This window comes from Magnolia sinica, chromosome 17 (assembly GCF_029962835.1).
Source record: "Magnolia sinica isolate HGM2019 chromosome 17, MsV1, whole genome shotgun sequence".
Classification (NCBI taxonomy): domain Eukaryota; kingdom Viridiplantae; phylum Streptophyta; class Magnoliopsida; order Magnoliales; family Magnoliaceae; genus Magnolia; species Magnolia sinica.
Window position 1 is genome coordinate 1,526,318 of NC_080589.1, and position 24,712 is coordinate 1,551,029.

Genomic DNA, 24,712 nt, shown 5'->3' on the forward strand with positions numbered 1-24,712 from the left:
GTTGACGCTCAACCCAACCCAGCCCACCCGAGTTGCACTCTAATTACAGTATTACTTGATCAAAGATCTAGAATGTCCATCGATAACTTTATGAAACACTGGAAAGAATTAAACTTTAAGCAAAATTAAAGGTTAGGGGTATGACAAGGACTCCAAACATGTGATGTAAATATTAACAAAAGATGAATATCCAAAGAAAGAAAAAAAAAGAGAATATGTTAGAGAAATCATCAAGCAATATGACACTCTGAGGAGCATGGGCAAAGACATTGAGGGCAAGGATTTACAAATAACAGTAACCCCCCATTTCTCCATCAATTCCATCAATCCCTTTTTCTTAAGTTATAAACTACAAGAGATACCAGATTGAACATGAAACATGAAAACGATAAATAAATGCATTATTTGAGAAGTTCTTCTATACCTTAAAAACTAAACAAAGAAATTCAAACAGCAACAACGGGATATGAATTTTTCTTTAGCAAATGTAACAAAACGCCAAATACTAACTGCCCATTTTACCATTTTATGGCGCTGAAGAAAATTTTCCTTCTAATTGTCCATCGACTTCAGATCCTCAAGCGCCATCTTGATCTGCTCCTGCACCAACTCCAACCGCTTCGAGTACACCTCCAGCTCCAAAATCTGCTGCTTCCTCCACCTATCGTCCACAGCCTCAGTACTTGAGATATTCAAGGAACCACCAGAAAAATTCAACGGCAGTGGATTCAAAGCCACGCCCCCCAAAGACGAATTACATGGGCCGTTGATTGCGCAATGCAGCAGTTCCTTGAACAGCGGAGACAGACAGCTCCTCACAGTATCCTCGACAACATTCGGAACCATCACTGGTGCTGACGCCGGTGGTGCGGACGCCTGTGGCACTGCCGCCACTGGTGGTGGAGCGAAATTCGGCGCAGGATCCTCTGCCACACCCACCACTTCAGGAGTGGACCTCTTCCGGGAACGCCGCCGGGACCTCGAACCCTTCTTATCAGAGTGATCCGCAGCATTATTCACAATACCATTCCCATCCTCGTCATCCCCGATGGCAGCCGAGGCAGCGCCGGCAGCATCGATGCTCCAGATCTTGCGTGAGATCTCAAACGTGGCCTGGTCATGCGCCCTCTTGAAAGAGAATTCCTTGCCAGATCCAATCTTGTTTATGATGTTCCGGTACTTCTTCTTGAGGCGCCGGAGCTTCTCAACAAGCTGGCTCTTATTGAAATCAAGCTGGAGGCGGGTCTTGATCTGATCATAGAACGGCCCAGTGTCGTGGTGATGGGAGCCGCCGCCGCCGCCGCGCTGCTGGATAAAGTCAAGGAAGCCCTGGAGGAGCTTGATCTCATCCTCATCAGTCCAGAGGCGCTGGAAGAGGCGCCGGGAGTCTTCAGATGGAGCAACCACCATGCCCATCTTCTTCTCCTCCGTACAGAGCCGCTTGCGGTCCGGGGAAGAATCGCCATCCCCATCGCCATCAGCAGCGGCGGCGGCAGCAGACGCTGCCTCTGCAGCAGCGGCGATGTTTGCCTGAGGCGGAGGGAGAGGGTTGCCGACGGAACCGTTCTGCGGGGGGGCGGCGGTGGATGAAGGAGCAGCGACGGGATTTTTAGGGTTAGGGTTTGGGGCGGGGTTAGGGTCAGGGTTTTTAGGGTTTTCGTCGGAGGAAGATGAAGAAGGAGACGCGGAATTCAGATCTTCTTCTTCATCGTCGTCGTCTTCTTCTAATTCTTCTTCGTCTTCAATTCTTCTAGACTGCCTCGTCTCGAACTGCGCGGCGACTTCCTCGTCCTCATCTTCTTCCTCGCTGTCGTCATCTTCGTCTTCCTCCTCGTACACGTTCTGATCTTCTTCTTCTGGCATTTTCAAGCTTCGCACCCTCGCTGGCTCGGTCGCTCGGTCGCTGGTGTATCAAGGGCACGGGCCGGAGGAGTATTTGTGGGGTGGAGGGAGGGAAGGACAGGGGAGGAGAGGTTCGGTGGGGTTGGGTTGGGTTGGGTTTGGCCTCTTGGACTTTTTAAGAGGGTTGGGTTGGGGTTGGGGTTGGGGATTCCTGTTAGGGTTAGGTTGGTGTACGGTTCAACCTCGTGCCCGGACCGTAATCCCCCGTATCAACTGTTGTATCAAGATCATACAACTTCCAACATCTATGGGACCCATAATAATTATTTTGAGAAATCCAATCTGTTCATCTGTTTTTTCACATTATTTTCACTGTTATTGAAAACATTCATAATGATATAAAATAAATCTAGTTCACATCATGGGAACAATGTAAAATGACTAGCGAAACATTTAAATGCACTTGTTGTGGTCCGTATAATTTTTTTATAAAAATTAATTATAAGGAATATCTCCTTACCCTAGAGAGTATTACCTTTTTAACGGTTTGGATGGGATATTAAAAACACAGTGGTCTCGGAAAGGTTTCCATGGTGTGTGTCCACATCCCAACTTCTCCATGTGGTATGGCCAATCTGAGGGTTGGATCGATCTGATTTTTGAATTAAAGTCTTATTATGAGATGGATCAGCTGGTGGACGGAGTAGATTTCACAGAAAATTGCAGGTTGGGGCAAGGAGGGTTGCTTGCTCTTCCTACTCCAATTGTTGCAGAGGATTCGGGTCCATCGTCGCAGAAGAGTCGTCTTCGCGACACATGTGATGTCCGTGTTACCTAAGTAAATCCAGACCGTGGAATGGAGCGAACTGTAGATGAACGATGGCCAATTAAGGTATTAGATGATCTAACAGACTTTGGCGAGCCATCTAGTGATCCGAACCGTTCGATGGTCGATGCTGGGTCAATGTATAATAACTAAATGGTTCTTACTCCTTATGGTACGATTAGGCCATTGTTGAATATGGACAGTTGGTTAAAAGTTCCAATCAGATGGCTAGATTCAATGCTCCTTACTGTCCCGAGTTAGTTCTTGTTGCATGTGGTCCTTTGCTTGAAATTGCCAGTTTTGATCAGATGGCTAGAGTCGTATGACAGAGGAGAGATTGTGGCATGGTCAACCCCAGCCCCATGCGGATTGCTTCTGTAGCGATTTACGATCCAGACTGTTCCGTCACCTACAGGGGCCCACTTTATGTTATGATCGTATGATCGGAACCGTCCATTTTTTGGACTTTATGCTTATATGCGTACCCAAAAGAAACGCACGCTGAATGGATAATTTTTTCCATCAACGGCTCCGTATTCAATTCCAACAACCAAACGTTAGAATTATTACGGAAACGTGACTTTGCAATGATGGATTTATTGATTATAGTAACCTGAACTTGGACGATTTAAATCATGGGACCATATTAGCATGTGGGCCCCACCCCAGTGGTGGCGATAAACGCTGTATTCTCTGTCGCGACAGAGGCAACAGGAACGCCCACGGAGATGGAGGGGCGACCGAAAGTGGTTACCGATGGCGTCATGGAACGTTCGAAACACCCGTCTGTGCAGTTTCACGGCTCGTATTTGCACCCGTGTGGCCCAGGGGCCAGTAATTCTGTGGGCCCCACCATGGATAACCCACGCATCAGAAATTATTCTGTGTGAAAAAGGAGATGGCCTTCTTTGGGAGGCCAATAGTTCGATTGCAAAAGGAAAAAATACTGCAACGGTTTACATTCTCAATCAAGAAAGGAATTGATATTCTATGGCTGGGATTTCTTTTACTCTTTTGAAATTTGATAAGTGACCAGACACATAAGAAAATTTATATCAATGGTCTGGATCATGGAAACACATGTTTACCTGTTTAAAACGAATTGCTGGACGTACTGTACAAACCTTCGCCAGAGTCTTGTATAATACATTTAAAAAGTCAATATTCAACACGAATTATAAGGTCCGGATACATCAGGACTAAAATGGTTATAGTGCCTTGTTGAATCAGTTTTGCATATATAAGGTCATTTTGTGGTGATCCGAACCGTTGATATGATTTCTTCTACCACTAATGGAGGATATTTCTTAAATTTCCAACCAAATCTGGGCCTGTTAGTTTGGACAGTCTTGTCTTCTGGCCCCATTCGTTTATATTTAAGCCACTAATCCAAGGGTTTGAAGTGTCTACCTTGGAAGATATCTTAGAAGTCATGCATGTACTCTGTGTTCCTTCAGACAGACGATCGGAATCCCAAACAGTGGGCCCCTGCATGTATAAACAAAATGATCAATCATCATGTAAAATCTAACGGTTGGGATCAACGCAGTTTCGAGGCTGCGCTCCATCCATGGTGGGCCATCTGGCCCACTTGGATTGGCGTACATTTATGGTTCCCCCTCTCATGATTATTTCACACCGAGTGGATCTAATGGGTCCCACCGTTCAATGGATGGTGAGGATTCTTTGATGATCGACATTTCCTTTTCCTTTTTTTTTTTTTCTACATTCTAGATATACGGCCGGCAGGCTCAGAAGTTATAAATGTTGAAGCTACAGTCGTGCAGCGATGCACATGCAAGATCCGTGACAGTCAGAAGGCAGGTCTCACCATGGACATCGAATCAAACCATGTCCTTGAAATCGGACCCGTTCAATCATCTGGTGTGCCCCTTTGTACGCAAGCCATCATTTCATTGTGAGCATCGTTTGTCTGATATTCGTGTATCTCGCCAGACAAAATTTGATTTTAAAATGATGGGCCCACCAAACGGTCGGTTCAGATCTGGCACATGCAGACCAATTTAGATGTATGATGCGAATCGAATTCCAATATTCCCATGCGCGAATCACCGTAGCAACCCAAATGTCTACAACCGCTGTTTTACGTAGCGCCTAAAACATCCAAGCTCTGTGGGGTCCACTATGTTGTATATGTAAAATCCAATCCGTCCATAAGGTGAGAAAATTTATTTTTGCTGTAAATACTTAATATAATATCCATTAAAAATCTAATAACAATAGGAACAAAGTAAAACAGAAGCTGCAACCACTGATTTCACAAATTGTGATCTAATAAGTAATATTTTTCAGAATTATTTTGTATTTTATATTCTTCCCGGTGATATACACATGATTAACGGGTTCGATGAAAGATAACACACCATGATGGCCTCACAGATATACCTATGGTTGGTATACCATCCCTATTATTCCATGTGGTATGGCCCATTTGAGCAGTGAATGCAACTTATTTTTATTTTCAAAGGATAAAAACGTTGAAAGAATATGATAGACGGAGTGGATTTATATATAAAATATGGTGGGCCCCAAAGTCTTGGGTATTCAACGCCCTGCCTAAAACAGGTGCTGGAGAGAATTCCAGTCCCCACACATCACCTTATCCAACCAGAAGCTTCGAACCAAAGCATATGCCTTTGCATGGATTCCCTTCCAACAAACACCCAGCGAAAACCCCATAATTACACTTCTACCACTCTCTCATCTCTGCAAACACCAAAGAGAGGGGGAGAGAGAGAGAGAAGCTGAAGAAAATCAATGGCTTCTGCAACAGCAAGGCCTACCTTCTCTTTCCACATCCAAACACCAACATCTCTTTCAAAACCCAAAACCCATCTCCCAATTCCACTCATCCACCACAAAAAACCCATAATTCAACCTCCCCTCAAACACCCAAGAACCCGTCTTTCGCTCTCATCTGTCGACGTCTCCAAAGAAGACAAACCCGTCTCCGAAAAGCCTGAATCCCCACAGACTCCCGATGATTCCACCCCCGACGAAGAAAAAGAGAAATTCGACCGCCGCCGCCTCGAGGAGCGGTTCGCCGTCCTGAACACCGGCATCTATGAATGCCGGTCTTGTGGGTACCGGTACGACGAGGCGGCGGGGGACCCGTCGTACCCAGTCCCGCCTGGGATGGAATTTGGGAAATTGCCAGAGGACTGGCGGTGCGCGACGTGTGGGGCGGCGAAGTCCTTCTTCGAGAGCAAGAGCGTTGAAATCGCCGGGTTCGCGCAGAACCAGCAGTTCGGGCTCGGCGGGAATGCACTCACAGCAGGGCAGAAAGCCATCCTCATTTATGGGAGCTTGTTCCTCTTCTTTGTGTTGTTCCTTTCCGGGTACTTCCTGCAGTGACCTGGCATTGGCAGTGAAAGGTAAGATCTTGGTGTAATTTCAGATGTATTTCAGGTGTTTGTGGTATTTCAACGTGTATTCACATGTGAAATAGAAGAATTCTGATCAATTACATTTTATAGAGAATTTCCATGTTGTCTTTCTTTACTGACTCATCTTGTACAAGTGGAGCCTATGGTTCAGCCATTCAAGCTGTCAAAACAATGGGCCCCATGCAATGAAAATCCCCAAGATTGGAGAAGTCCCAACCCTTCAATAGGTGGCCAATACATAGAAGTTTAAGGAAGAAAACAGAACAACGTATTCAATCGAACAAATGATAAAACTACTCTCCTGAGAATTTTTCATCGTGGGTGATTTTCAGCGAGACCTATCATACTCATGGTTTGGATTATAAGTGCACAAAGTGTTACGCAGAGAAGCTAGAACTTTTGGGTGTTGGAGTGGGGAAGAGTCTGTTTGAAATTTTTGGCAAGTAAAACAGCCAGGAAGCGGAGTTGGAGTGCAAGTCTGAAGTGCGATAGATTAGAAGCAGGAGCAGCATCTGGTTAGAGGGATCGTGCTATGAAGGTTTGGATCACTCAACCACGAGCCCCGTTAGTACAAACTGAAGTCCGGACACTATACAACCCATCCATTGGACAATTGTATAATGCCTCATTATCAATAGGGAGCTGATATGTACACCCACCACCCTGATTGATTTGCTTGCATCCATTTCCCATTTTGGGAATTGCATACACATACCATTCCTAGAAGTACATCTTTGTACTGTTTCGATTTCCCACTTTGGGAAATTTATGCAAGCGAATCAATCCGTGTGGGTGTGAATGGTGGCTGCCTTGTCAAAATTGTAGATTGTGATTCCGTCAGGCTAGCTATATGATGTGTAATATCAACTATTTCCACAGAAGGTGGTGAGATATCTTGAGCAGCTATATATCTAGGATCCCTGATGCAGATGGATGTGTCATGAGTTCCATACAAATTACTTATCAATACAATTTCTTTCAAATTCATTAAAATTTCATGTGGCAGTTCCGCAGTTCCGCAAAGATCTCTTTGGTAGTTGGGGGAAGAATCGGCACAAATCGGATTTTTTGAGGAACATATCTAGCAAGAATTGGATTTGGTTAGACAATGTGTAGTTGGTAAACAAGGGTCAGTTCTTTAGCAACGTATGGAATGTATCGTCAAATAGCATTATGTGGAAATTAATTATTAGAAGATTAGCCTTAAAAACTAGCTGTTATATGAATCTTCAGGAGAAACATTCATCTCAGATACCCACGTATAAATTAAAATCCAAACAAATACTAGCAAATGCAGTTGCAATTTTACACATGGTTTAAAATCTCAGTACCAGAGAAAACATACTAGATGGCTATAATGCCGCAAGCTTCAACAGTTTAATAGTCTATTTGTGGTATATACACATCCTGCATTGTATTTTTAGGACCTAAAATCCAATGCATGTTGGGGGCTACTACCAATAGAAGAAAATGTGTTCGGAAGAGTAACGATCCTTTTTCTTCTTCTTCTTTTTTAAGGTGGACCCATCAATTGAAGAGACGTATACACCTATACCGGGGGACATTGGCCCTTGCCTCTCAAGGATCTATACAAACTTGCCCCATCCAAGTATACCTCATGCACGATAATATGCAGCCTCAAGTCTAACCAACAGAATCTTCCACTCTTTTTTAACGCATCTGATTTCCAAATATTCCCAACGAACATATGGCCTTCCTTGGGGAAAAACAAAATTCTGAAGAATAAAAGATCTAATTTTGTTTAGTGTCACATGCTGGTCAGCTAATGCATCATAAACTTGGTTACCTTCCCTGTAGTAATGTAAAACCAAGACTTGCATGCCCCTTCATATCAACATAATCTCTTGGCATAGGTACCAAACAGCACATTTTACTCCATGATCATTATTCAAATCTTCAACCATCACTTTAGAGTCACTTTCAGTTACAACCTGATAGATGCCCATTTTTTTATATCTTGAACCCATCAAACAGCACTTTGGATTCAGCTACATTTTTTGTTTGGATGCAGCAATAAGATGCAAACCCAGCTATACAATTTTCTCTGTAGTCCCTGAGAATACTGCCCCCTCCAGCACATCATGGATTTCCCCTCAATGCACATCAATATTCAGTTTCAGCATTTATTTTATTTTTTCTGGGGAGCCAGCCATTTTGCCAATATTAATAGTTTAGGCTTGATCCGACTCGATCTTAATTCCAGCATACCCAAAGTCTTATTTACATAACTAATCATCACTGAGATAGAAGATGGTCTGCTCTCTCCATGCTTGGTTTCTTGCAGCAACTGCATTTGGATTCCAGCTGAATTCTTAGCTGTTGTGTACTCCAATCTACTGGGATTTACCACATCAAAGTCTTCCATAGAAGGAATTTTTCATGACAACTCCTTACACCAGAAGGGAATTGTGTTCCTATACTTCTTTTTTGTCTTTTAAACTAGCAGAGAGAAGAGCAGTCTTTAAGGGTCATTTGGCACCTTGGATTTGGATTTTATCTTGAGGATTGTAATCCAGGATTTTCAACCCCTGAGATTTTCATTCTATCATTTATCTTTTGGGAGATGGGATTTTCAATCTGGTGGAATTTAGTCGTCGTGTTTGGCGACCTGGATTTTCATAAATGTCACTTCATAGAGAAGAGGAGAGAGAGTTATGATAGTTGGAGAGAATTGAAAATCCTTGTATTTTGCATCCCTCCTTTTGGTTATCAAAAAGTGGCCTTTTTGAGGATTTCAATCCTACTGGATTTTTCCCTTTGCCCTTGCCAATGAAGGAAGATTCGTTCCATATATTTCATGAAGATGGAGTTGACGTGCCCAGCCCGCAAAAGCTGAACAGCAGCTCATGAAGTCAAAGTAATCCACCCAAAATCCAGGAGAACAAAACCAGAGAAAATTTTCCAATTTGGATTTCAAATCGATGACTGCCCAAATTCCAAGCTGCCAAACGACCGCTTAAGTTCTTAATAAGAGCACATTTCGAAATGCGGCTCAGTAATGTCCAATAGCAGTCAACATTACAAGCCAATCTCCTATAAATCCATAGCTTGACACTTACAACAACAACCCACTTGTTCTGTCAATTTGTCTGTATTTTGGTTCAACCAACCGAAATTGATGAAAGATCTCTCTTTCATCTCTTGAAATTCAGAAACAAGCTGCCAAGGAGGAAACTTCCTTTTTGTCCGTTGATATAGATTTGAGTTTCCCTCAATCAAAGGGTCAAATGGTGAACCTCCGATCACTCCGATCATGTTCAGAAGGGACCAGAACTTGTTTTTGGTAGGTGACAAAAATATTGGCGATACCAATATTAGATCAAGTGCCCCCCAAACTCCCCTCCCCCAACATTCCATTCTATTCCCGGTGATACATTGCAAGTAGTACAGGATTCTTTTTATCCTCAAGTTATTGTTTGTGTTTGATGGCCTCATGGCCCCCTTGATCCTGACCATTTAATGTAGGACGTGGAGCAAGCACGTTCCTAACACAAATGGACCGGAAGAAGTCCAAAGGGCAATCAACAAAAATTCAGCATAGTTTGATCGATTGAGGTCGATCGAGTAGACTGATCAGGTCAATCAATTGGAACAAAAAAAAAAAAATGTGTCTCTGGACGTTTCTGCACCATTCCGGTCGATAGAAACTTGCGCGTTTTTCAATTTTTATTTCCTTATTTGTTTAGGTCTCTTCTAATTGCGTCTTAGGGTTTGTGTAGTGTTATTTAAGCATGCAAACTCATTTATTTTAGGAGGCCTTTCAATAAAATTCTCAAATTTTCTTATTTCTCTCATGGATTCGAGACATTTCTCCTGTGGATTCAAGAGGGCCTTGTCGATTCAAGGTGTTTCTTGTTCGAGGAAGACAATGATCATCCTCATCACATCCTTCCCGGCGTCACCATTCATCGTGGAGACTCGATTAATCCCCACAATAGTCTGCTAATCCAGATCTTTAAACTTGTTTTTAGCATATTATTAATATTGTAAATATTATTAGTTTGTAAATCCAATTTTTAACCATTTAAATCAAAGGCTGATGTGGATGCTGACGATGGTCCGGATCTCTATTTATTTCAGTTGATCATTGCAAGAATATATGCCCTGGTAAAAGGATTCTTTTATATCCTTTCGGGAGTGAATTCTTGAATCTCCTTGTTATTTATTTCAAACCATTCGACTTTGGATCCATTCCAGATTGAATTTAGACCAGCTCAGATCAATTCTCGGCATGCCGCAAATTTCTCAAGGTTACCAGAAGTTATATTCATGCAAGCATGCATGTATTTACAATGTAGAACAGTAGAAGCACATGTAAAAACCAATACGGCCGCTTACATTCATGGAAATGTCGTTTTTACATGTAGAACAGTAGATAATTAGTCTGCACTGGTGAAGCTGTGCCCTTCCTCACAGGTACACATGCAACCATCCTCCTGCTACTGGATGATCAGATTCGTAAAAGTGTAACGTCCCATCGTTCTTCAGGGCCGTTTGGCATTTGGATGCCTTGCAAATCAGCAAATCAGATTTACTTCTGCCATGCTATGCAATTGGGGTGGCTTGGGAAATGAAAACCCACACCTGTTGGATTCCAATTTTCCTGCTTTTTGTATTACCTGCCTCATGCAGAAATTTCTGAGCACTCCCTTAAGCCTTGTTTGGTTGCCACATCCAAATGAGTTCATCTTACTATTAACAAAAATGAGATGAAGTCATTTTGTAAGTGGCACCCAAACAAGTCCTTGGCAGATTATTCTTCGATAGAGTAAATTAATATCTTAACGGATATATGAATTGATGGGTTCATCAGATTCTAGGTTGGGACTGATGAAGCTCAAACCCGACCCATAGCTTCCACCTTGACAGGACGGTGCTCTAACAGATTGAACTACAATCTGGGTAAATGACTTGTTCGGGTTAGAAATCGAGTGAGGATTGGCTACCTCTTTTACAATGTTCGGAACAAATAAAGACTCTAGCTGGTTGTTCTGATCATGGGTTCTTTGAGTTTTGTACAGGAAGGGATATTGTTTGCTTGGGTGGACTTGTGGGTGTCTGAAACCAATACGTTTTTGCTGAATCAGAAGGTGAAAGTGTCTAAAAAAGCTGAATTTGATGGAAGTGTTCACCTATACCTCTTCCCTAGCAATTAACTGAGGAATTTAATATGATAAAAGCAGCTTAATCTTATTAAATACATTATTTAAATACCAGCTTGTAGATAAACCATGGTTATAAAACTCTGTGGGTTGACTCGATTCAGCTCGGCATGACTTGACCAAGTCACTTGCTCAGTCAGCTGGTTTTTTGTTGTGAAACTAGAAAGTGCTTAAAGAGGACATTATTTATTAAAGCCACAGCATGCTACCACTACACTACAATGTGCAATTGTGTTGTGTTTGGGTATTTTAATTATTTATTCATTTCAAACGATTTTAAATGCATTAAATAATATATATATATATATATATATATATATATATATATATATATATATATATTGAAGTATCAAGTGGAGCCAATTAAAAGACTTGGTCAAGCCCTTGATTGACCCAATAATGCAGGGGCATTTTCGCACTGGGCTCGAGTGAGGTGGCATATGAGATGTAGGAGCACACTCGAGGTAGGTGGCCCATGTGAGACGGGTGGCTCGTGAGATGTAGGGCCATGATGGGAGTTCAGCTTAAAACATAACTCATGGGATGTGGGTCCCAGACTATGAGATAAAGGGATTGATTTGTCATATTATCAACTCGAGCTTTTAGATCAAATGATTAGTTGTCTTGTATCAAAGTGGTATACTAATATCAAAGCGGGAGGTCTAATATATTCGAGACTCCTCACTGGGGGTAATTAATACCAGAGCAAGCATTTTCACACCGGGCTAAAGTGGGGTGGCCTGTGAGATGCAGGGATAAGACGAGACCATTGTGTGAAATGTCAGGAGTAAGGTGAAACCATTGTTTCTATTTGCACATTTGTTTGCAATATGGACTTGTTTGGTTACAACCAACCATTATCTATCCATGACCATAGCGTGTTTGCATTTTATTCAAAATCCTGATTTTTGTCTAATCTCAGCCGTCCCATCATTAGTGGACAATGTTCATCAGTGTCCATTGCATTCATGGAGGAGCTTTGACCAATGTTTGGGTGTTCCACATCACTACAAATATGAAGATGGCATAGCTCGCAGAAGTGTAGAGCCGCCAGCTACTGGTTATTATGTGAAGTAATTAGCTTTTTTTTAAATCATTTCTAAGAAAATTTAGTGTGATTCACTTCCTTCTTCCATGCTTAAGGGAGCGTTTGGTTGCACCAAAATAATATTCAACCAAGTTAGATTGACTAATCATAAAAATATCATGAAATTTCATGATGTTAGGTGCAACAAAACTCACCCATCAGGGGAAAAAACAAATGATGAAATTCACGAAGGAACACAATAGTCAGGGTGCATGTAGCATAGGTGTGAAATCCACATCCAACGGTTTGGATGATCTCATCATCCGATTCTGCCCATTGAATTCAAACTGGTGACCATTTCCTTACAACCATCCATTTGGCGACAACCAATTGGATGTTTATGTCATCCAATCAGTGTGATTTCAAATGGCCCACAGTTTGGATGGTCTACATTTACGAATTCTATATGGTGGGCCTTATTGAGCAATGGTCTGGATTGCTCTAGGGGTTGGATAGTGTGATCGAGAGTACCAGTGGACCCCACTTAGTTGTAATACATGTGGTGCACTACAACTGTGTCATGCACAGTGTTCTAGTTGGACTAGGATTACCAAATTGGTGTGGAGCCTTAGGGAGGAGTTTTGATGGATTCCAAACTCCACAACCCTCTAGATTATATAAACAAAAACATCAGAAGCTTCCATTCCCAACCAAATGCTTCTCTAAGGGTGTAAGGTGCGGAAGACTAAGGCATCAAGCTTATAACGATGGCGTCCCAATCAGGTACATGATGTATTAAGTTTATTTGATCTCCATACTCGATGCATAGCACAATCCTTTGCAAATCCACATATAGTTTAGACTACATTTATCTGTTTGCCACCATAGTGTGGAAATGATTGTGCCACAAGCAAAGTTTGAGGTGGTGTAATTCAAGTGGGTCACACTTCCTGGGGTAGTAAGATTCACCCATAGCATAATCCTACTATGGGTGTTTCGCACCGAATCATTCCACATATGCACTGAACATGCAAGCTATAGCATAGATTATTTACAATACCTTAGCAAATCAGTCATAAGAGCAAGCACTTCAAGAGAGTCATGTACTGATGTACACATCCATCATCCATTCACATCATGTGGCACTTCCTACTTGTTCCTACTTGTTAAAAGCATCAAACGGCGAAATGGACCCACCAAAGAGTCTCTAAGCAGCCTCTGCAAATCCTACTTGTAGATTGCCAAAGTCGAAGACCGTGTGATATGCACCCATGAAGATGTCTCCAAGAACCCTGCACCGCATACATTTTCATCACATGTACTGTAGTCGTACATACATATATATACACATGCATGCATAAGATGCAAGCATGAATGCATGTATGCACATGTTCATAACTTACCCACATGAACATGAATGAATACATACACATGGAAATAACTGAAATCATAGTTCCAAAACTCACTAACACAATTCGAAACTCGGCTAGTCAACTCGACTCAGTGAGATTTCAATCCGAGTGGCTGGGCAACTCAGTACTCGGCCTGGACTTGAAGGGACTCGTCAAGTTAACTCGATGCTTCGGTTGAGTTGAGTTACAACACTCAACGTGACTCGAACCGAGTCACTTGGTTCCCAAGTCCACATTTTATTAAAATAAAGAAGGCAAGAGTTGGATTCAAACCCCCACCCCCATAGTTTAATTAGTTAAACTAAATTTAACTATTTCAAATATATATTTGCATTCCTAATCTTTTCAATTAAGAATAATAATTAAATATCGAGTAGAGGCAGGTTGAGTCTTCAAGTCAACCCAATCGAGTTTTTCAGGTTTTCAAACTATGACTGACATAAGACGTTTGCTAATCTGATCTGCATTTGGGTCAAAAGGGCGTCTGCATGCATCGACTGGTTCATGTAGGCAGTGGGACCCACACGCCGATCTGAACCAATTCGTGAGGATTGGCACCTCGTTCACTTGCGCATATGGGACTATCATTTGCTTGCATACAAAGCATGACTTAGCATAGGGACCTCAAGGAGGCAAAGGCAAAACTGCATGACCATGTGCATGAAATGCATATGAGAGTGCATATGAACAGAACATGAACATGTACATTCATACGCCTAAATAACCTACATGTGTGCATACATAAACATGCATCTAATGCCCAGAAGCACACAACTATGCATGCATACATGAGCACATTCCAGCAATACTGACAACATGCTGACATTCATACATGCATGCATGATGTCATTACTCAAGGACATAAAGAAAGTATGACATGGAAGAGCAGACCTTCACACAGTGGCAAATCCAGTGCTGCACACCCACATGCATTCACAAACACATGGATGCATACAAGCATGCACATACATACATACATCTACTAAAACATTCACACGCCCATTCAAAGCAATGCACAGACACATAATCAGTGCAATTAATCAGGGCAATGAAAACTAAGTATGGTCATTGAAGTACCAGAGGGGACCCCGAGGCGGAGGCACATCAAATGCAGTAAACCCACTGATGCAGACTGCTACATCGCCTTCACCGGTTTTGAAGATGTACTGAAGGGGAAAAAAAAAATCATCAATAACCAAAAGAATGTTATAAATGCAGACAGGCAGACACTACAACAGAAAGTGACTATAGATCAATGTTCAAAATCTCAATGTTTGAACTAGAGCTCAAGCAAGTTGACTCGGATGATTCGTCCTAAAACAAACTCTGTGAGAGTGTCTCTGATAGTGTCAAACAGTCGAATTAAATGAGGAAATTGAAATATCAGTTGTTATGAAAACACTGGCTGTGTTTGGATGTACTGTTGAATTGAGTTATAATCATTTCAATTGCAAGGGAACAACCAAATCGCAATTGCCAGACTAGCATGCCTAATGTGGAAGTAACCTCCAAATTGCTTTTTACATTCCATTCTAGTTCGACCCGAACTTAATGTAATTGCAACTTGGAGCCCAGTCCATCAATACGAATTTGCGAGGAGGATAATTACAATTTGGCCATTTCCATTTCATCGGACTAATTATTGCAATTCAATTCAACAATACAACCAAGCACGACCTTTACAAATGCCATAAAAGAGAATTATGAAGCTAAAATGATTGCTGACATGTACATTCGCAGCAATAAAACCAATCATTTTGAAAATTTTACATATGGTTTTTTAGGGTGTGTTTGGTTGCACCAAAATTTCATAAAATATCATGAAATTTCACACCAAATTAGACAGGTTGATGATGAAATATCATGATATTTCATGTAACCAAATGCACCCTTAACCACAATGCAATTTTAAAAAAAATAATAAAATAAAAAATAAAAAAAAGGGATCCAAAATAACCACATATAGGATCTTTAAGCTTCAAGAAACTGATACGCATAAATCTGAAGCAATTGAACCAGAAATATAACTGTACCTGTTCTGGGGTAAGTTCGAAGGCCTTATTTCCGATGGTGAACGAAATATTTGGCATGCTTGCAATGCTGTTGCAGTTGACAGCAGATTCACCCATGGGACTTGGCAAACGTTCGCATAGCTAAAATACAATCAAATTCATCATCACTCAATCTACCTTCATTAAATCTCTCAAAAGATCTACCTTTATTACTGATGCCACCTTTAAATTATCTCAGTGGAGTGTGTTTTAGATATAAATTACCTGATTGACATAGTTTAATATTCGGTCCTTGGTTTGATTCTCTCGAAGCTGATTCTCAATCCACACAACTGCCAACTCACAAGCAGTACATAGAACGTCCTGACCGACTGAGTCCTCAGCGTCTGATAGTTTCTCTTCAACCACAGTTTCAATTCCGGTGCTGCATGGATTTATGAAGCAAGCTTGTATTAAGGATAGAAAATCCGTAAGGGTGCATTTGGTTGCACCAAATATCATCAAATATCATGAAAGTTTGCACAAAATTAGTCTGAGGGCACATTGGTTGCACCAAATATCATGAAATGTAATGATATTTGGTGCAACCAAACGCATCCTAAGATTTATTTTTTTTAATGGAAAGAGAAGCAGAGAGTTCAGCATTCTGAAGATTTATTGACTTCCTTACCTGACATACTGAGCCCCATCAAATACACACAGACCGATCTTCGAACATACTTTCTGAGGTTGTGTCTGCATGAAGATGGGAAAGACATTCAAATTGTGATCTCCACCACCCATAGAAGTTATGATGATCTGGGGGTTCCATTATGAGATTTTAGGTGCAGGGCCCAACCAAGGTCAACCACATCAGATGAACGGTCTAGATAACTAGACCACAGGCCCCAGTTGCACAAACTGAAACCCAGAGATGCTATGCAGTTGCCGTGTGAAATGGTTTCCTGCTGTGAGATAACGAAGGAATGAACAGACCTCAGCTACTAACAGATCCAGTATCATCTCTCCATACTCTGAAACAATTTCTTTACATTCCACGCTCACAATTCCTTCTGCGCCAATTGCGTGATTGATCTCGGTCACTATAGACTGAAAATGATGATCAGTAAGGTAAAATTAGATAAAGTAATGGCAATGGAAAACATCAGTAAACGAAAACAAAAGATGCCTCCCATCCAATTAATATCCATTGTAATGGTATGAATAAGATCTGTGAGAACCTATAAATTAGTCACCATTTTTATTCACACAGGATATTTGGTTTAGGATGTGTTTGGTTGCACCAAATATCATGAATTGCAACCAAACACAGCCTTCTTAAGTCATTTATTTTCAGATTCAATGAGATGATTTTACAAGAATGGTTTGGCCGAATTTGGAATTTCTCCTACTAGCATGGATCACCATGTCAGCTTTGACCTCTGCAAGCATGGGATCATCAACAAGGCCCATGTTTTCTCGATTCCAAATGCAAGACCCCCATCATCAAATACACTTCTAATCCAAACATGCTCTCAGGCAGTGTTTGGGTGCACCACCAAATCATGGTTGGTGGAGCTTCCCAAGCCAACTAAATCCAACTTAATAACATTCTCCCACTTTTTTCCTTTTTTTCCTTTTTTGCTTTTTTTATGCCTTAAAACATGGTCAAGATAAGACTGGGATGTGCTTCTTCTGAATTCAAACCATGTCCTGATGCTACCTACCTTGAGAACCCAAACGCACCCTGAGATGTTCATTTAACTAGTTAATAAAAGGTATAACACATACGGTTGGGCCTGTGAGTAAGGAAGTTCCAGAATCAGCGATGGCAGCACAACCATCAGCACAAAAACCTGAAAGAAACACGACAATGTCTTAAAATTCCACCACGTGGTGAATGCAATGGAATATAGAAAACAAACATAGATTTAAGAGATGTTTCCTCACCTGTTGAATAGTTCCCAACAAGAAAGTCTCCCATGTCAAACTGAAAATTAGACACAGAAAAATGAATCAGGCCTTCAAAAGATAAACAGAAAACCATTATCTGACAGCATCATGTGTATATATTCGAACGTTTCCCACCTGCCAGTACCCTTTGCTAGTTACTGGAACATAGGTATGTTCACCCTTAAAGTGCTTTGGGTCGGCACCGCCAAAGACAATCTCGCCCCCTTCTTCATCATCTGCATTGCGGTTGATCCAGAAAGAGAAGACCTTTTCCTTTATTAGACCTTGCTCAACCATGTTGTACCTGCAAAGAGTATGATACATTTAAGGCTGGAGTTCAAAGAGACAAGATCATATGATCTGTGCAATCTTTTCAAAGTAGCCCAAGATGATTAATGCTGGACCAAAAATGACAGTGTCATGGTTTTAAATATCATCCGATACGACTCGATGCTGTCCAAGTCGTGTTGGTTCTGGTCCTCAAGGAAGCAAGTTGCTTGACTGATACAGAACAGAAACTGACTGATGAGAAACCAAAATAGATTTGAGTTGGGGTAAGTCATACCCAGAAACTGCTACTAAATCCTTGGATGGCATAGACCAATTGACTAGACTCTCCACGTATACAAATCCAACTCACAAGACTAATGGTTATAGTGCTATGAGAGCAGAAGTGTATTCGCATATATATTCGTGTGTGTGTAACAAATAGAGAGATAAACAGACAAACAGAACCTAATAATCAAGTCATGTGGATTTACCAGACAGGCGTAACATTCCCAACGGAAATTTCCTGAAACCCAAGTCCAAGTATGCCATCAAACTTCGCCAATAAGAAAGAGAGACTTCCTTCTCGAGTAGCCTCAATGAAAACCTGGAGGATGGTATATATAGTCATTAGGAGAGCTGAAAGTCATTAGAGATCTTCAAAATGAAATTTGAAATTAAGTTCAGAGATGACAAGTAGAAGGTAGCTTCGGAGAAATAAAACCCACTTGATCTTTAACGACAAGGTCCCCAACTTGTACAGCATCTTGGCTGAAGAAGCCAGAAATTGATCCAGATCCATAATTAATAGAACATGATTTTCCTGAACAAGAAACAAGTAAGAAGAATATTAGCATGGGTCGTTCCATTGCTGCCCAAAGAGCTCACAGGTGTATCTTCATTTTAACAGTTGGGAGAGAGAGAGAGAGAGAGAGAGAGAGAGAGAGAGAGAGAGAGAGAGTCCACTCTCCCAAAACTGAACTATCCATTCACTCTAGAGAAAACCATGGGGTCATTTGGGAACGTGGATATCAAGGAATTTGGATTCAAAATCCTTGAAATTTTGAATCTTTGAAGTGTGTTTGGCAGCTTGGATTTTGAATCCTGTGAAATCCAAAAATTGTTGTTTGGCAACCTAGATTTTGACTAAGAATTATATAGTTTATATTCACATGAAAATAAATTTGTTGACATAAATCGTCTCAAAATTTGCAACCAAAACGATCTTGGGACTGTAGATTAGTGATAGTGGGGTCCACACTTTAGTGGTTTTAGATTGAGCTAACCTATGTCACATCTACAATTTCTGAGTGCATGTGTACCAAGCAACATACGCAGCCAGTATCAAAAAGAGGATTTCAAATCATTGGATTTTGCACAACAACAATTTGGGAGGATTCCAAAATGGAGCTTTTTGAGGATTTTGACTCCTCCCATTTCCCAAAAAATCCTTGGAAACAAATGGCCCCCTAGAAGAAAAAGGCTGAAATCTTCATATGACTGGAAAACAAAGCTTAAACAAGTACAAGTCTTACAAATCAGAGGAAGGGAAAAAAAAAAAAAAAGGTCGCTTCAAGTTCCGGTACATAAGAAAATACTGAGAAAGAAATTAGATTCAAGATGACAAAAAAAAACAATAAATAATTGAAGATAGACGCAAAATAGAGAGAGAGAGAGAGAGAGAGAGAGAGAGAGAGAGAGAGAGAGGAGCCTACGGTTGCAAATCTTCATTAAACAATGTGGAACCAAAACCACGGACAAAGAAACATAGCATATATTATAAAATAAATTTCAATTAATTGTCAACTTCACTTTGCTCTGCTGCATCAAAGGCATTTTCTATTGGGAGAGAGACGAAGGAAAAAAAAAAAAAACATGTCACTAGGCATAGAGAAAATATGCAAGACAAAACAACATTACCGATCTGCGTGTAAGTGCTCGACGAACGCGCCTTGTACTTATGATGGAAATAGCAAGCAATCTGCATCAACAGGTAGTTTTCACAAACAACTTAAGTTCCACCCACTCATGTCCCAAAAAGGGAAAGCTTCATAAGAAGAAGAGCGTGAATCATTCAAATACTTAGAATGGAACTCACTGAAAAATAGCATTTTGATGACGGCACCCATAGATTGGAACTTCCGGTATCATATATGACAGTGAAGTTCTGTGGAGGGGTTCCGATGCCGACCACACCGTAGTATTGGGCATCCAAATAGTTCTTCAAAGGAACTATATCCACTTCCGAATCATTTCCCAAATTACGGCCAATGCCATTATTCAGAAGCCTCTCTGCATGCTGTGCTTTTGCCGTGACTTTTGCAGCACGTAGGTGATTAAGATCGAAAGGTTTTTTCTTCAAACCAATTCTCACTAGTCCATCGGAAGATGCATCGAGGGCCAAGAAGCATGATAAAGCCCATAAACAAACATACACCACAAGAAAGTTCCGTCCCATTTTTATCAAAATCACCTGCAGATTGAACCAAAGTAGCTGAAACGGTGCATGTAACTGTTGAAATGAGTTTCAAATATAGGAAACGCATCAAACCAACAGCCTTTTGAAGTATGAAAGTATGTTTTTGGATGCTGTAATTAAGATGAATTGTGGAAATTTTAGTCAATACAGAGGAAATTATCAATGTGGGGTCCACCCCCAAAACCTCTTCAATGGAATGATCCTAATTCCTAACCTTTGGTTGGTGACCTGTGAACAGATGATTAGGAAGACAAATACAGTGATGGTCACAACTGAAAAATAGGCCAAAGTTTGGATGAGTGGGATCTTCCAGTTTGGAGGACTTACGCGGCATGATCATTCCAGTGGGGCCCATCAAATCAATGATATTAGATACTGACCATGTACCCAACTTGTGCAAATTGAAGACCAGTGAATACAATTCATCCTAAATTAATACAGTTCTATGGGCATAAACAACTGATGCTGTACTGAAGTAATCACATAAGTTCAGCCCTGAAAATCTCAAAATCCCATCTGAGCTGTCGAGAAAGAAGAAGATGTTTAAAAACTTGATACACAAAAAGCATAGCTCATGGAAGGAATGAAAGGAGATTCCATGAATATTTACATCTAAATCAAGGAGATATATCATATACTAAAGCAGAGCGACGATACATTGAAGAGGCATATCACGCACAAAGGCAAAAAATCCAGGCCATTTTCCATGTGGGGTTTTATGTGAAAATACCCTGCCTCAAAACCCAGGCTGGTCCACTCATTTGGTGGGGCACACATGTATATCAGCTCTTGGCAACAATCTCTAACCATTCATTTTCCTGATAGGAGTACGGCCCACCCAACGAATGAATTCGCCTAATTCATGAGCCAGGGTATGTTACTTGTGAGTCCCACCCAGTGATTGACCCATATCACTGACACAAGCGTCTTCTACTGTAATTCATGGATTCAAGTCTCTCCAAGCATGTATTCATGTAGATGATTATAATGATGATGATGGGTATCATGATGCCAATGATATTACACTAGTGATGATGATTTATTCCACTGATAGATAGTTGATGATGAATTGCAGAAACACCATCCAACACAAAAATAATAATAATAATAATAATAAAATCATGAAATTAGTACTGAGAAAGATCTTATACAGTTAGGCTTAGAACACATACAACAGTCTCAAATACTTAGAAAATCCATATGGGTCTTTCCTGATGATCAAGAAAATCCATAAGGGTCTTTCCTGATGATCATGACCATGACCATGACGGTGATGATGGTCATGGTCATGACCATGATGGACATGATCATGATGGTGGTGGTGGTGGTTGTGATGATGGTGATGATGATTGTGGTCATGATCAACGGCGGTGATGATGATCATGGTCACGATCAACAGTGGTGATGATGATTATAATGGTTATGATGTGTGAGGAGCAGCCATACCTGTCTTAGCTTGAGCAAGTAAGGAGGAAAGGGTGAGAGTTCAAAACGAAGGGAGAGAATATATGGAGATCCGGTCTCATGTCTTTAAGTCGTACGTACCCATGGTTTCAGGCTCACTAAACTCGCGCTTGTACTCGCCTCTCGCATGTGTCACTTGGCAAAGTGAGGGAGATCCTAGCCGCTCATCAGTCGGGTTCTTCTCTGAAAATTGGCTCTTCCAGAAGTAGGCCGCTCGTCTCATCGTGATGGTCATCAATGTATGGAGAAATGGATGGTTGAAATAAATTTACCAATATCCCATGCTAAATATGCATGTATAACATACCTAATGACTGGAATTTACCTGAATTTTGGGTGGAATGTATAGATGAATGGACCAGATTTTATATATTTGTGCTAAGTTGGCATATATGCCGTGAAGATCTACGTCCATTTTACTCGAGCGAGGACGTTCAAGGCATATCTGGCCCGTCCGGAAGCCATTGTTTTGTTTTCCCCCGGATAATGTCCGAAATGCCCCTGCACTGGCGTGGGAAGGTAGATAAAGGAGCGTCGCTTTTAGGACGAGTGGAATTACGGTACGTGAGTGCGTATCTTTGTGCAGTGTTCCCGCATTTTTATTTCTGAGAAGTCAGCCTGATTTTTCAGTAATCCAGACCGTTGTAATATTTTTAACTACTTTAGATGGACTATTATGAAAAAATTAAGATAATATATGGTCCATTTCACTTATATGGTATGCATTTTATATCAACTAACATCTCATGTTCAGTTTGTACAAGAATGGCCCTTGATGAGTCGATCCATACCGTTGGATTGTAATTCATCTTAAACCATGGTAAAAATATCCATATTGGAAACTCCAACCGACCAATCTTGACCATTTTCACCGTTGAACTCGGACCGTTGCTTTATTTTTCTTCTTGATCCCCTCTATTTGAATGACACAGTTACGGGGTTAGGCTGTCCAATGAAAAGGATCTTGGGCCATGGTCCATGTACAGATGGCCTCAGCAGACCAATGGTCTAGATCCCTAAAGCATGAACGCTTGTGTACGGAACGAGAAAAGAAAAGGGAAAGCGAAGAAAAAGGGACCACACGAAGAATATATCCTCGAATTCGATCGTGCGTCATTGAACGCCGACAATATCCAATGCCGAATTCTAATTTAGTTGTGAAGCACTCGATCTCTGTCCAAATTGCCCATATACAAGAGAGATCTGGACTGTTCATCTGCTCTAGATAGTCATAGATAGGCCACACGCAAAATCTTACTATTGTTGGATGATCCTAGCCATAGATCGGATGATCTTTTACTCCTAGAACGCTGGGTGGTTGTTGGACTTTTTACTAACTTCCCGTTTGTAATCCTCAACGGTCCATCGATCAGTGTAACTTTTCAATTGTGCTCTGTCCTCATAAAAGCCCAGAATATGAAAGGTTTGGATTTCACACACGTGTGCAGCTTGTACAAGCATCGGTGAGATCCCCAGCCTCTTGGGTCATGGAGATTTAGTGCATACGAAGTGCAGCGTACGCTTAGGATGGCATTCATGAATATCCCAACCGTCCATCAGGGCACTTAATTTTTTTGGGCCACTTGACCAGAAAAATGCATTGATGTTGCTATTGTACGCCACCAATTAAAAAGTTACAATAGTTTTAAGTTTTATAAATGTTGGACTTTGTGCGGCTCATGATATCATTACGGCCACTAGTATATACTTATTCATTAGGTTGTATTGAGATTCTCTACTGTTTTAGTTTATTTATTACATGGATGTGATTGCTTCAGTTTGGTATATGCAGGTACATATTTGGATCGGCAATGGTGACGGGGTTCGGCCAACATTTGTCCATTAAAGGGCATTATAATGTGGATGTGATTGCATGGTGCTTATATGGTTGTTTATTTATTTTTTTTATTTTTTATTTTTTTAAACATATGACACTGCGCCCAAACACTCGCACCGTAAGTAGTATTTCACCACTACAAGTGCTTAAACACTTCACCTTGTGTTGAAACTCTTGTGAGTCTATCAATGAGTAGGGTTGAAAATCTATTAGGTTCAACCTAACCTACCAGTGACTAACTTGACATTGGGTTGAGTTCAGGCAAGATTTGTTGAGTTTGGTCTCAAGCTTGGGTTATACAAACACCAACTCGATAAAACTTAGGTTGGACTTAGGTTGAGGTCTCGGGTTGCCCAGCCCAACTCAAACCTGATCGATATATAATTGAGTGTGGATCGTCTATGTTAAAGAGATGGGAATTTCCAATGTCATCGGGTCTCATTAGTCCATGTTATTTCCGATGACCCAAGCTAACAAGATACGCTAAATTTCTCTCCCAAATAGATTGTGGGCTACACGACACAACTTTTAAAAGAGTGGTCGTCCTATATTTTAACTTGTTTATTTAGAAAAAATGAAGTTCTTCATGATAAATAATTACATATATAATTAATAAAATCAAAGGTACAAAAAAAAGACATGTATAAAAATATAATAAATTAATATAATAACAAAAATATTAGCATGTATCCACCCGACCAACCCGACCGAAACCGCTTGGCTTAGGCTTGGATTGAGAATTCCCAACCCGAGGCTGGGTTGGGTTAGGTTGGGTTAGGGTTGAGGTATTGGAACCTTAGGTTAGGCTAGGGTCGAGCACCGACTCGACCCAACCCGCTCGACTTTCGGCCCTATCATTGAGGCGTGAGTAAGGACCTACCATTCTATGGTTATACACAATAATAGTGATGTATATTGAGATACAACTCCGTCCTAGCTTATAAGATAATTAAGATGAAATTTTGTAGAGATTGATATGATTGATTTCGTATTTAATTAGAATGCGTAAGTATGTGTTTTACAT

At 40.9% G+C, this 24,712-nt stretch overlaps 3 protein-coding genes across 4 annotated transcripts; 1 reads left to right on the top strand and 2 right to left on the bottom strand.

Annotated features, from left to right (window-relative positions):
• Positions 1 to 269: 269 nt before the first annotated feature.
• Positions 270 to 2,003, bottom strand: LOC131231964 (probable transcription factor At3g04930). Its single transcript, XM_058228390.1, has one exon. The coding sequence runs from the start codon at positions 1,861 to 1,863 to the stop codon at positions 553 to 555; it is 1,311 nt and encodes a 436-aa protein (XP_058084373.1). The 5' UTR covers positions 1,864 to 2,003; the 3' UTR covers positions 270 to 552.
• A 3,306-nt stretch (positions 2,004 to 5,309) lies between these two features.
• Positions 5,310 to 11,307, top strand: LOC131231292 (uncharacterized). Of its 2 annotated transcripts, none has more exons than XM_058227435.1 (2): positions 5,310 to 6,063; positions 10,910 to 11,307. In XM_058227435.1, exon 1 carries the CDS (start codon positions 5,447 to 5,449, stop codon positions 6,041 to 6,043), a length of 597 nt encoding a protein of 198 aa, XP_058083418.1. In that variant the 5' UTR covers positions 5,310 to 5,446; the 3' UTR covers positions 6,044 to 6,063; positions 10,910 to 11,307. The 2 variants fall into 2 exon arrangements, with proteins under 2 accessions (XP_058083418.1, XP_058083417.1); XM_058227434.1 differs by lacking the exon at positions 10,910 to 11,307 and adding an exon at positions 9,901 to 9,918.
• A 1,996-nt stretch (positions 11,308 to 13,303) lies between these two features.
• On the bottom strand, positions 13,304 to 21,916 carry LOC131230831 (aspartic proteinase-like). Its single transcript, XM_058226838.1, has 14 exons — positions 21,834 to 21,916; positions 20,007 to 20,381; positions 19,829 to 19,889; positions 18,637 to 18,731; positions 18,403 to 18,515; positions 17,777 to 17,945; positions 17,639 to 17,678; positions 17,480 to 17,544; positions 16,685 to 16,798; positions 16,380 to 16,444; positions 15,974 to 16,133; positions 15,731 to 15,850; positions 14,775 to 14,863; positions 13,304 to 13,577 (listed from the first exon to the last, which is right to left on the bottom strand). The coding sequence occupies exons 2-14, from the start codon at positions 20,364 to 20,366 to the stop codon at positions 13,493 to 13,495; spliced, it is 1,536 nt and encodes a 511-aa protein (XP_058082821.1). The 5' UTR covers positions 20,367 to 20,381; positions 21,834 to 21,916; the 3' UTR covers positions 13,304 to 13,492.
• Positions 21,917 to 24,712: the final 2,796 nt, after the last annotated feature.